This window comes from Symphalangus syndactylus, chromosome 21 (assembly GCF_028878055.3).
Source record: "Symphalangus syndactylus isolate Jambi chromosome 21, NHGRI_mSymSyn1-v2.1_pri, whole genome shotgun sequence".
Taxonomy (NCBI): Eukaryota; Metazoa; Chordata; class Mammalia; order Primates; family Hylobatidae; genus Symphalangus; species Symphalangus syndactylus.
The window spans coordinates 49954976-49967638 of NC_072443.2; the positions used below are offsets into that span (position 1 = coordinate 49954976).

Sequence of the window (12663 nt, forward strand, 5' to 3'; positions counted from 1 at the left end):
AGAGGAACTTCCAAGTCACAAAGGGCTGTGACTCTGCTCGTTGCAGGGTGGGTGCCCGTCTTCCAGCATGTAGCATTCCCGCACCTTTTCTCAAGGAAAACAAGGAGCCCACACATACTTGGCCAGGATGGAGGGGTGGCCCCGGTATGGGGACCTCGTTGTGGCAGAGGCTGACCTCCTCCTTCCCACCCCCCACCCCACCCCGTTGTAGTGAGATCTCCAGATTTGAAGACACTCTGCAGCATTACAAGGTCTACAAGGATTTTCTATACAAGCTGTCACCCAAGGAGTGGCTTGAAGAACAGGAAAAGAAACACTTGTTTCTCAAAAAGGCCAAGGAGGTCTCCGAGGCTTCCAAGGAGAGCAGTGTTAACTCCACACCAGGGGACAAAGGTAGCAGAAAAGGGAATGTAGGTTCCCAGGTGGGCTCTGCCAGTGGCCCACTGAGACCCTGAGCCCAGCTGGCAGGTTACCTGCAGGCATCTGGGCCACATGGCGTTGCTGAAGCTTGGCTGCAGCTGAGGTCATCGGGGCCTCCCTTTGCTTCCTGCAGGACCAGGGATCAAGGGCAAGGCGAGCTCCGTGTGGGCCAAAGGTGAGCTGCCGCCCCCAGCCTGAGGAGGAGCCTGGCTCTGCCCTGCACAGGGCTCGGAAACCATTCCTCTGCTTTCTCCAGAGGGTCAGGGCACAAAGAAGCCCTGCAGGTTTCTGCAGATGATGCGGCTGGGGCGGAGCCTGTCTTACCTGAGCAGCCCCCAGCAAGGCAGCCAGCCCAGCGAGTCCAGCGGTGGCGACTCCAGAGGGTGAGTGGGCTCGGGTGGTTGGGAGGGGCTGGGGCCTAGCGGCAAGCCCTCCCTTGTGGCACCCATATGTAGTCAGGTCTGAGTGCCACAGAAAAGAGTGTTACTCACAGTCCCTACTCCAAGAAGGGCCAGACAGGGACGTCTCAGGCCGGCCAGGAGGCAGAGGGAGGACCCGTGGGCAGGAGTTTCCATTGTGGTTCCCATGGGAATTAAGGTTGTGGTGGGCGAGCAGGTGTAGGGCTGATTTGTTTTTGAATAATTTCGGGGCTCTTGGACAAAGGCCTGCCCCTGGTTATCTGGTCCTGGCCCTGGGGGGATAGGTCCCGAGTGTGAAAGTCTGATAGACGATCTGGCTGAGGTGTGGACAGTGGATTCGGTGGTTTGCATTTGAAAGGTGAGCTGAGGGCAAGCTCAGAGCCCAGAGTGAGTCATTTCCTGTCTCCATGGATTGGTCGATCCTGAGAGAGGTGGTCCCTCCAGGCTCAGCAAGGCCACAGGTGTCAAAAGCATCAAAGCACAGAACATCAAAGTCATGGTCACTAGATGGGTGAAGTGGTCTCATATGGTTATCAGGACATTTTCCTGATGACAAATCTGAATACATTTCATACTTATTGGCCGTTCAGATGTCATTTTTTTTGTGAAGTGTCTGATTTCTGTACATTTTTGTTGGATTATTGGCCTGGTTATTATGGTTACCTGTTGGTTCTCTATGTATTCTGGGGACCAGCCCAGTGTGGTAAGTGTGGTACACATACCTTCTTCCAGTTTGCATCTTGCCTTAGTTCTGATTTATTTATTTATTTATTTATTTATTTATTTATTTATTTATTTTGAGATGGAGTTTTGCTCTTGTTGCTCAGGCTGGAGTGCAGTGTCGCGATCTCGGCTCACTGCGACCTCCGCCTCCCAGGTTCAAGCGATTCTCCTGCCTCAGCCTCCCGAGTAGATGGGATTACAGGCATGTGCCACCACGCTCGGCTAATTTTTTGCATTTTTAGTAGAGACAGGGTTTCGCCATGTTGGGCAGGCTGGTCTCAAACTCCTGACCTCAGGTGATCTGCCTGCCTCAGCCTCCCAAAGTGCTGGGATTACAGGCGTGAGCCACTGCCCGGCCACCTTATTTCTGTTTAATATTATCTTTTGAAGAACAGGAATTCTTAATTTTAGTGAAGTCAAATTTACCAATCTTTAATTTTATGATTGGTGAATTTGGGGCCCTGCCTAAGAAATATTTGCCAACATCACAGTCACTAAAATATTCTCCTGTGTTTTCTTCTGGAAGCTGATGCTTTTTATCGGCTTGGATAAGGGTGGCAGAAGCGGGGATGGAGAAAAGTGGGCACTGCAGGGCTCGGGGCTGCTCCCTACATCCCTGCCCTGGCCCTGTGTCTGTGGCAACCCACTCTCCTCCACGGGGCCTTTATCTGCTACTCAGCCCTTCTGCTGTCCACCCTCTGTCTTCCCCTCTCCACGACTGCCTGTTCCTGAACTCCACACCCAGAGGGTGGCCCCAACATCAGCCTCCCATGGCCTACACTGATGCTTCTCCAGTTGGAAGAGGACCCAAGCTGGCTTTCCTTTCTGCCCAGCGCGGCCATTCCTTGTGGTGAAGACCAGCCACCACTGGGGCATGCTGCTGTGCCATGCACAGGCTGCTGTTAACGCTGCCTGCCATGACTTCCTGCTGGTGGCGGGCATTTCCAGTTCTGCATTGAGGCGCAGAGGTTCTAATGTATGCAGTGCAGCCTGCTCCGCCTAGGGCCCCCTCAGCCATGGACTGCTCCCTACCAGACAGGCCTTGACTTGGGAGACTTGAGAACAGAGTTGGGGATCACACTGTCTTAGGTTTCAATCCTGGCCCCTCCATCTATTAGCCAGGTGACCAGGGCCACTGAGTACAGCTGGGCAGGTTGTGAGCTATACAAGGCACTCACTCAGCCAAGAGGGCACGTGGGGGCTGAAGTCCAGCCCATGCCCACCAACCACCAGGTCAGGCTCCCTGACCCAGGCTACATCCATCTGGAGGGTGGATTCTCAGAAAGGCATCATATGGGCCAGCAGTGCCCTGCAGGCAGCCGGCTCTCTCATCTGTAAAATGGGCATTGGTGTGCACTGTGAGGCGTGGGTCTGGTGAGTGCTGTAGTTGTTATCACAGCCTCTCCTGGGAAGCCCTCCTGGATCTGCTGTCAGAGTCCCACAGGACCTTGCCCTGATGCCTCTCTGCTTCTGGGGGTCAGGGGCTGGCATCTCCAAGCCCAAGCTCAGGTCCCTGAGGTGCCTGGGGTGAGCCAACGCAGCCCCCCCACCTCAGCCAGCAGGACCTGCAGATCCTAGGTGAGGCCGAGGCTGGAGCAGGCTGGGAGGGCAGGTTTGGAAGTCGGTGGAGGTGAGGTCCCCATCGAGTGGGGCCTTCTGGGGCCCACACTGAGTGCTTAAAGCTCACACAGCTTGTTCCCAGCCCCTCTCCACTGGTCCAGGACAGACCTTGCCCCTGGGCACTCAGGATCACCTGGAGGCAGCCCTGAGAGTCCCTCTATTGCTGTGAGTGGGATCCCCAGGACAGGGGCCAAGACTGACCCTAGATGGGGGAGGCAGGGCAGGAAACGCCTCAAAGGTGGCGCTCAGTAAACAAGGGTGAGGGAGGAGGGGCAGCCCCGACAGCGGAGCCACAGGTGCAGAAGCCTGGGGTAGGGCAGCACCTAGAGAGACGGACCTGACCAGGCAGGGCAGAGGGGCTGGGGAAGGGGAGGCAAGGTGAGTGCTGGGAGGGCCGCCTGGCATGACCCAGGAGGAAAGCGGGTTTTATTCTAAGTGCAGTGGGGCTGGGATGGGTGAGGGCCATCTGGCCACCCAGGACTGGGGCCTCTGGGGACAGGTCTGGAACACGGCTTGTCCAGCATGTCAAAGTGGCTAGGGCCTTGGGAAAATGAGTGGATTGAAACTATCAGCTGGCTGCAGTGTGGCAGCTGGGGACTGTGAGGAAGCTGGTGCCGCCCTCTGGGCAACTTGTGGGCAGCTGGGAGAGGAGGGATGGGGACGCTGCCAACACCTTCAAGGCCTCTGTGCCCCCTCCCCTGGCTCCTGTCTGCTTAGGCTGGTTCCAGAGTCCCAACCCTGCCATCTCTTCGCAGGTCGAACTCTCCCATCCCTCCCACGCAGGAGGACACCGACAGCGATGGGGAGGTGAATGGCCCAGTGCTGGGCTGGAATTCGGAAGTCACCCCTCTCTTGCCCTGCCCCCACCCCTGCCCCTCTGGCTCTGTCCCTGGCCAGTCGCTGCCAAAACCTGTGGGTTGCAGGAACCACAGCTGTACTTCACGGAGCCCCAGCAGCTCCTGGATGTCTTCCGAGAGCTGGAGGAGCAGAACCTGTCGCTGATTCAGAACAGGCAGGAGATGGAGGAGACCCTGGAGGAGCTGAGCCACACCCTGAAACACACTCAGATCCGCATGTAGGTGCCATGTGGTGGCCGGCGGGGGCTCCCTGCCGCTCTTATCCTGGGATTCCCCCAGCACTGGGAGCCGAGTTGGGGGAACAGCCCAAACCCCTGTCAGTGGCCCTGGCCTGGTCCAGGTTGTCTGAAAAGCTCAGTGTGAAGCTCCATTTGTGGGCCGGATCCTGGAGAGAGGGTGGTGGAGCTGGGGGTGGGCTGGGCCCAGGCACCCGTGCCCGCCCTGAAGCAGCCCATGGCTAGAGCCAGGCCTCTCCAAGGACCTTCTGCCCTAGGCACCTTCTGCTGCCGCCAAGCTCCTGGGAGGCCCTTGGAGTGGCTGGAGGTCCACAGCGACCCTGACCCCCCAGTTCCTGGCAGCACTAACATGCTTCACACAGGCGCCCAAAGCAGTCATTTGCTCAGAAGGGCCTGGAAGCTGCTGCTGCTTCATATTTCGTAGACCACTGAGAGGGTCTTCACAGCACAGAACTGGGGAAGGCCAAGCCACCTGTGGGCTGCTGTGAAGTGTGTCCCCTGCTGTTGTTCAGCAGCATAACAGGGATGGGAGTGGGTGCAGCCCTGAGCAGGAGGACATGGGCATGGCAAGTCGTGCCATCCTGCAGGCTGGGGCTAGGTGGGGCTGAGACAGGCAGGGATGGGTGAGGGCCATCTGGCCACCCAGGACTGGGGCCTCTGGGGACAGGCCTAAAACACAGCTTGTCCAGCATGGCAAAGTGGCTAGGGCCTTGGGAAAATCCTGCCCTCCCAGTTCCAGCCAGAGAGGCAGCAGGAGAAGTCAGGTGGCTGCCCAGCTCTCACCTGAAGCCCATTTGAGGCTATTATGGTCCCTCCTGCTGGGTGTGGCCACTCAGTCCCCTGCAGGGTACCTGCCTCCAGGAGAACTGGGCAGGGCAGGGTCAGCCTGAGGCACTGGTGAGGCATGTCCAGAGCAGAGAATCCTCTGCTCACTCCCCACACACTGCCTGTGCATCCGTTCTGGGTCAGGCCTGCGTCTAAGCTCTGCAAGGATAAAGCAAGGCCCTGCCCTCATGCAGCTGACCTTAATGGCAGCAGATAAAACAAACAGGTCCACAGATGTGACTTGTGGATACTGATGTGTTCTAGGAGGAAAATAAAGCAATTTGAGAAAGGGGGCTAAAATGGAGGGTGACAGCAAATGGGAGGGGCAGGGAAGGCTTACAGGAGGTGTCAGGAAACTTCCTGAGGAGTGGGAGGAAAGCCATCCCCACAGAGGCTGGGCAAAGAGGGTCCCAGGCAGTGGGAACAGCAGGTGCAAAGGCACTGAGGTGGGAGCCCATTGAGGCTTAAGTGTCCCATGGGGGAACCATGCTCCTGAGCACCCATGTCCCACTGGTGCAGTATGGCAAAGAGTCCCCATAATGATGTGAAACCCCAGCCTCAGGCAAGACTATGTGCCCTGGAAAGCTGGGAGGTGACAGACACAGAGGAAGATGAGCTGGGGAGAGGTGGACAGGCTCCCAGCTTCCCAGATAATTGGGCAAGAAGACAGGTTCCTCCTCCAACACATGCATGCAAACGTAAACCTCATAGCAGAATGCTGGATGTGACATCCCAAAGCTGGTCTTCAGCCAGCCAAGCCATCCCTGAGAGCACCCATACTTTGTTTCCAGGGGAGTCACAGCCCATGTGTATTTAACTTCCATAAACTCAGCCATCTTTTCTCAGAAAAAAAATCAAAATATAGTCTTAAAAATATCTAAAACAAACAGACAATAATAATAGGCCTATTCCATTAAACAAATTAAATAAATAAATGATAGCCTTCCAAAAGGGAAAGCCCCAGGCCCATATGGGTTTGCTGGTGAATTCTACAAAGGAAGAATTTCATCTAAGGAAGAAATTATACCAATTCTCTACAATCACTTTTCAGAAGATAGGAGCAGAGGGAGTACTTCCTAACCCATTCTATGAAGCCAGTATGACCCTAATACCAAAACTAGACAAAGGCATTACAAGAAAGGAAAAGTAGACACCAATATCCTCAACATAGATGCAAAAATCCTCAACAAAATATTAGCAAATTGAATCCAATGGTATATGAAAGAAGTATATACCACAACCAAATGGGATTTATCCTAGGTATGCAGGGCTGGTTCAACATTCAAAACTTAACATAATCTGTCATATCCACATGTTAAATAAGAAAAGTCACATGATACGATCATAAGAAATAGCACTGAACACAATCCAACATCCATTCATAATAAAAGCTTTCAGAAAATGTGGGATAGAAGGGAATTTCCTCAATTTTGATAAAGAACACAAAAATCCTACAGCTAACATCTTACCTAATGAAAAAAAAAAAAACAACTAGAAGCTTTCTCATGAGATCAGAAATAAGGCAAAGAGGTCTTCTCTCACTACTGCTTTTCAAAATTGTACTGGAAGTCTTAGCTAATGTAATCAGACAAGAAAAATAAAATGTATATAGATTGGGAGGAAGAAATAAAACTGTCCTTGTTCACAGATGACATGAATGTCTATGTAGAAAATTCAAAACAATCAACAAAAAGCTCCTGATGGCCAAGTGCAGTGGCTCATGCCTGTAATTTCAGTACTTTGGCAGGCCAAGGCAGGAGGATCACTTCAGGCCAGGAGATCGAGACCAGCCCGGGCAACATAGTGGGACCATATTGCTAGAAAAAATAAAAAACTTAGCTAGGCATGGTGGCACACACCTGAAGTCCTAGCTACTTGGCAGGCTGAGGTGCGAGGATCACTTGAGCCCAGGAATGCAGTGAGCCATGATCATGCCACTGTACTCCAGCCTGGGTGACACGGTGAGACTCTGTCTTAAAAAAAAAAAAAAATAGGCTGGGTGCGATGGCTCATGCCTGTAATCCCAGCACTTTGGGAGGCTGAGGCGGGCAGACCACGAGGTCAGGAGATCAAGACCATCTTGGCCAACATGGTGAAACCCCGTCTCTACTAAAATACAAAAAATTAGCTGGGTGTGGTGGTGGGTGCCTGTAATCCCAGCTACTTGGGAGGCTGAGGCAGGGGAATCACTTGAACTCGGGAGGCGGAGGTTGCAGTGAGCTGAGATTGCACCACTGCACTCCAGCCTGGTGACAGAGGAAGACTCCATCTCAATAAATAAATAAATAATAAAAAATAAAAAGCTCTTGGAACTAATAAGCTGTTATAGCAAGAAGCAAGGTTGCAGGATACAAGATTAACATACAAAAGTCAATGGCTTTCTCATATACCAATAATGTGCAAGTGGACTTCAAAATTAAATTACATTAGCACCCTCTGAAATGAAGTACTTAAGTATAAATCTAACAAAACATGCAAGATCTATATGAGGAAAGCTGTAAAACTCTGATGAAATCAAAGGAGAATAAATAGAGAGATATTCCATGTTCAGGGATAGGAAGGCTCAGCATTGTCAAGATGTCATTCTTCCCACTTGATCTATAACTTCAGTGCAATCCCAATGAAAATCCAAGAAGTTACTTTGTAGTTACTGACAAACTGATCCTGGAGTTCATATGAAGAGTCAAAATACCCAGAATAGCCAACACAGCACTGAAGATGAACAAGAAAACTGGGTGACTGACACTACCCAACCTCAAGACTTAATAAAACTACAGTAATGAAGATGGTGTTTGGTACCAGTGAAAGAATAGTGAAACAGATCATTGGAATAGAATTGAGAGCCTAGCAATTGACCCACATAAGTACCATACACTCTGAGGTAATAAATGCATGTTATGTGTAACCTGTTGTGGAGCAATGGATAACCAAAGTAGCTGGTTCTAGAACTTCAAGATAATAATAGTATAGTAGGTTTTCATTGGTGTCTGGTCTCTTTCCCTCAGCACCATGTCTGTATGGCTCATCCATGTGCAGATTTTTTTGTGTGTGGACGTAGGTTTTCAACTCATTTGGGTAAATACTAGGAAGCACAATTTCTAGATCATATAGTACAAGTATGTTTAGTTTTGTAATAAATTGACAAACTGTCTTCCAAGGTGTCTGTACCATTTTGCATTCCCACTAGCAATGAATGAGACTTCCTCTTGCTCCAAATCCTTGCCAGCATTAGGTGTTGTTAGTGTTTTGGATCTGGCCATTGCAATAGATGTGTAGTGGTATTTTTTTTAAATTTGTGACTCCCGGGCATATGATTATGTACAGGAAGCATGATGCTGGCAGCTGCTCAGCTTCTGGAGAGGCCTCAGGGAACTTACAGTCATAGCAGAAGGTGAAGGCACATCTTACATGACTGGAGCAGCAGCAAGAGAGTGAGAATGGGGAGGTGCCACACACTTTTAAACAACCAGATCTCATGAGAAGTCACTCCTATCAGGAGAACAGTACCAAAGGGATGGTGCTAAACCATTCATGAGAAACTGCCCCCATAATCCAATCACCTCCCACCAGGCCCCACCTCCAACACTGGGGATTACAACTGAACATGAGATTTGGGCAGGGACACAGATCCAAACAATATTAATCATTAAACTGTGGTACATCCAGAAAATGGAATATTTTTCACTGCTAAAAGGAAATGAGCTATCAGGTCATGACAAGACATGGAAGAACCTTAAATGCATACTACTAAGTGAAAGAACTCAGCCTGGAAAGGGTATATACTGTATGATTCCAACTCTACGATATTCTGGAGAAGGCATAACTGTAGGGAAACTACAAGAATCAGTGGTTACCAGGGACTTAGGGGGAGAGAGGAAGAGAGAGAAACAGCATTTGCAGGGCAATGAAAATACTGTGTATGATGCTATAATGGTGGATATGAATCATTATATAATACATTTGTCCAAACCCATAGAATACACAGTACCAAGAGGGAACCTGCATGTAAAGTCTGGATTGTGGGTGGTAATAGTGTGTCCAGGTAGGTTCACTGATTGTATCAAATGTGCCACTCTGGAGGGGGATGTTGATAGTGGGAGAGGCTGTGCATGTGTGAGGGTGATGTGTGTTTGATCCTTTTAATGCACTGTTGAATTCTGTTTGATAGTTTTGGGAGGATTTTTGCATCTATGTTCATAGGGGATATTGGCCTAAGTTTTCTTTTCTGGTGGTGTCTTTGTCTGGCTTTGCTATCGAGATGATGCTGGCTTCATAGAAAGAGCTTGGAAATGTTCCCTCCTCTTCCGTTTCTGGAAGAGTTTAAAAAGGATTGCTGGCTGGGTGCGGTGGCTCATGCCTGTAATCCCAGCACTTTGGGAGGCCGAGGTAGGTGGATCATCTGTGGTCAGGAGTTTGAGACCAGCCTGGCCAACATAGTGAAACACTGTCTTTACTAAAAACACAAAAAAATGAGCCAGGTGTGGTTGTGCGTGCCAGTAGTCCCAGCTACTTGGGAGGCTTAAGCAGGAGAATTGCTTGAATCCAGGAGGCGGAGGCTGCAGTGAGCCAAGATTGCGCCACTGCCCTCCAGCCTGGGTGACAGAGTGAGTCTGCATTCAAAAAAAAAAAAAAAAAGGAAAGGATTACTATTAATTCTTTAAATGTTTGGTAGAAGTCACCCATGACACCATGAGGTCCTGTGCTTTTATTTATTAGGAGTGTTTTGATTACTATGTCAATCTCCCTATTTGTTATTGATCTGTTAAGACTATTTCTTCTTGATTCAGTCTTGGTAGGCTGTACGTTTCTAGGAATTCATCTGTTGTTTTTTCTGGATTGCCTAATAGTTCCTTATGTTCCTTTTTCTTTCTGTGCATCAATTGTAATGTCTCTTCTTTAATTTCTGATTTTATGTTAATCTTTTCTCTGCCTCTTGTGACAGTTTTTGACTTAAGGTCTATTTTTTCTATATTACTGCTGCCATTTTGTTCATTTTTTCTGTCTGTTTCATAGCTCTCTTGTTCCTCCTCTTCTGCTGTCTTTCTTTTGGGTTTGATGTTTTTGTACTTTTTGTTTCTTTTTTCAGTGATCTGCTTTGATTCTTTTCTCTTTATCTTCTTATGTATCTACTATAGGTTTTTTTTTTTTTGTAGTTACCATGAGACTTACATTGAGCATCTTATAATAGTCTATTTCAAGCTGATACCAAATTTACTTCAATTGCATACAAACACCTCTGAATGTAACCATTTTTTGTGATGTTACCTTTACCAGTGAGATTTATACTTTTGCATGCTTTCATGTTGGTATTTAGTAACTTTTTGTTTCAATTTGTAGAACTCTCTTCAGCACTTCTCTAAGGCAAGTATCGTGGGTGACCACCTCCTTCAGGTTTTGTTTGGGAAAGTCTTTATCTCTTCTTCATTTTTAAAGGATAGTTTTGCTGCGTATAGTGTTCTTTTTAGCCATTTTTTTCTTTCAGTACTTTAAATATATCAACCCGTTTTCTCCTGATCTGCAAGATTTCTGGTGAGAAATATACTGATTGTCTTACAGCAGTTCTGTTGTACATGATGAGTCACTTTTCTCTTGCTATCAAAATCTTTTTATTTTTGACTCTTGGTAATTTAATTATAATATGTCCCAAAGTAGATCTCTTAGGTTCTACTTATTTGGGAATCTTTAGACTTCATGAATCTGGATATCCATTTTCCTCTCCAGGCATGGGAAAATTTCAGCCATTATTTCTTTAAATAAGTTCTCTTGATTATTGGGTACAAATATAAAGTTGGATAGAAGAAATAAGATTTAGTGTTTGATACATTAGTAGCATGACAGTAGTCTAAAGTAATCTATTGTACACTTTAAAACAGCTAGAAAAGAACAATTCAGATGTTTCTAGTATAAAGACAAATATTTAAAGTGATGGACATCCCAATTACACTGATTTGATCTTATAAATTATATGAATGTATTACCACAGGTACTCCAAAAATATGTACATCTATTATGTATCAACAAAAATAAAATTAGAAAATGCTTTGCCCTCTCTCTCTCTCCTTTTCCTTGAACTCTTATAATGCATATACTGTTTCAGTTGGTGATGTCTGTTAAGTCCCATAAGCTTTTTTCTCTTTTTCATTTTTTTGCCCTTTTGCTCCTCTAACTGGCTAATTTCATATGACCTATCTCTGAGTTCACTGATTCTTTCTTCTGCTTGATCTAGTCTGCTGTTACAGCTCTCTACTGAAATTTTTGGTTCAGTCATTGAATTCTTAGCTCCATAATTTCTGGGTTTTTTTTTTTTATGGTTTCTATTTCTTGTTGACCTTATATTGTTTTCCTGATTTTGTTTAGTTGCCTATCTATGTTGTCTTACAGTTCACTGGGAGTCTATAAGACAATTATTTTGAATTCTTTTTCAGGCAGATTGTAGATCTTTATTTCTTTAGGGTCAATAACTGGAGACTTATCAGGTTCCTTTTGTGCTGTCATATTTCCCTGATTTTTCATGATCCTTGTGGCCTTGCATTGCTATCTGCACATTTGAAGAAGGAGTTGCTTCTTTCAGTCTTTAGGGACTGGCTTCAGCAGGGAAAGCCAAAGGAGAAAGCCAGAGAGCTCAGCCAGAGATTCTCCATGTGTTGGCTGGTGGGGTCTGTGGGCAGGGCCTACTGCCAGGGTCCAAGGTGGGTGGGGCCTGCTGTGGTGGGTCTACAGACAGGTGAGGTCTGCACACTGGGTGCTATCAGCCCCTGTGCCTTTTATTTGTTCTTGGCTGCCCTCGAGGTGATCCATCCATGACAGTTACACCAGGGCTCCGGCAGAGATGAGAGAGAAATGGGCCCCAAATGAATGGAAATCTGGAGGTTCCACCTTGCTTTCTCCTTCCCCCAACAGGAGAAACTGCAGGCCAATGAGATCTCTTTCAGCACTGCCATGGCCTGGGGGAGGGGTGACATAGGCAGAGTGAAACTATTCTCTCACTCTCTATGGCTTTTCTCTGTTTTTATGCACCACTGGGTGCTATAACCTCTCCCTTGAATTCTGGAGCTCTGACAAAGACATTTTCATCCATGGATGGTTGTCCAGTTAGTGTTTCTGTGGGAGGACAAGAGCTGAGGACCCCCTATTCCACCATCTTGCTGATGCTATTCCTCTGGTTCTATCGTTAAATTCTTCTATCTATAAAATCAATCTATCTATAAAATCTTCTATCAATAAAATTAATCTATAGGTTTCCTTTCTGTTTTCTCCCTTGCCACCCATTTGTTGAAGAAACCAGATCACTTTCCCTACAGTGAAGTGCTTCTCAGATTTTATGTGCACTTGAATCCCCCAGGGATCTTAAAATGAAGTTTCTGATTCAACAGGCATGGGTCAAGGCCTAAGACTCTGCATTTCTGACACACTTGCAGGTGATGCCCAGGTTGGTCTGAGGACCAATTCTGAGCAGCATGTCCCTAGTGCATCTGTTTCTTATTTCACTTGAAAAGTGAATGTTGAGGCCGGGTGCAGTGATTCACGCCTGTAATCCCAGCACTTTGGGAGGCCGAGGCGGGA

General features: G+C 47.8%; 1 protein-coding gene across 7 annotated transcripts in view; it reads left to right on the plus strand.

The window, feature by feature from the left end:
* Nucleotides 1–12663, plus strand: part of CFAP100 (cilia and flagella associated protein 100) — a 42632-nt gene that overhangs the window by 25294 nt on the left and 4675 nt on the right. For all 7 annotated transcript variants that reach the window (XM_055260213.2, XM_055260215.2, XM_063630681.1 and 4 more), the window contains 5 exons: nucleotides 212–393; nucleotides 554–595; nucleotides 677–803; nucleotides 3938–3989; nucleotides 4106–4257. In XM_055260213.2, coding sequence (XP_055116188.1) covers nucleotides 212–393; nucleotides 554–595; nucleotides 677–803; nucleotides 3938–3989; nucleotides 4106–4257 — 555 coding nt within the window. The remainder of the gene's footprint in view (nucleotides 1–211; nucleotides 394–553; nucleotides 596–676; nucleotides 804–3937; nucleotides 3990–4105; nucleotides 4258–12663) is intronic.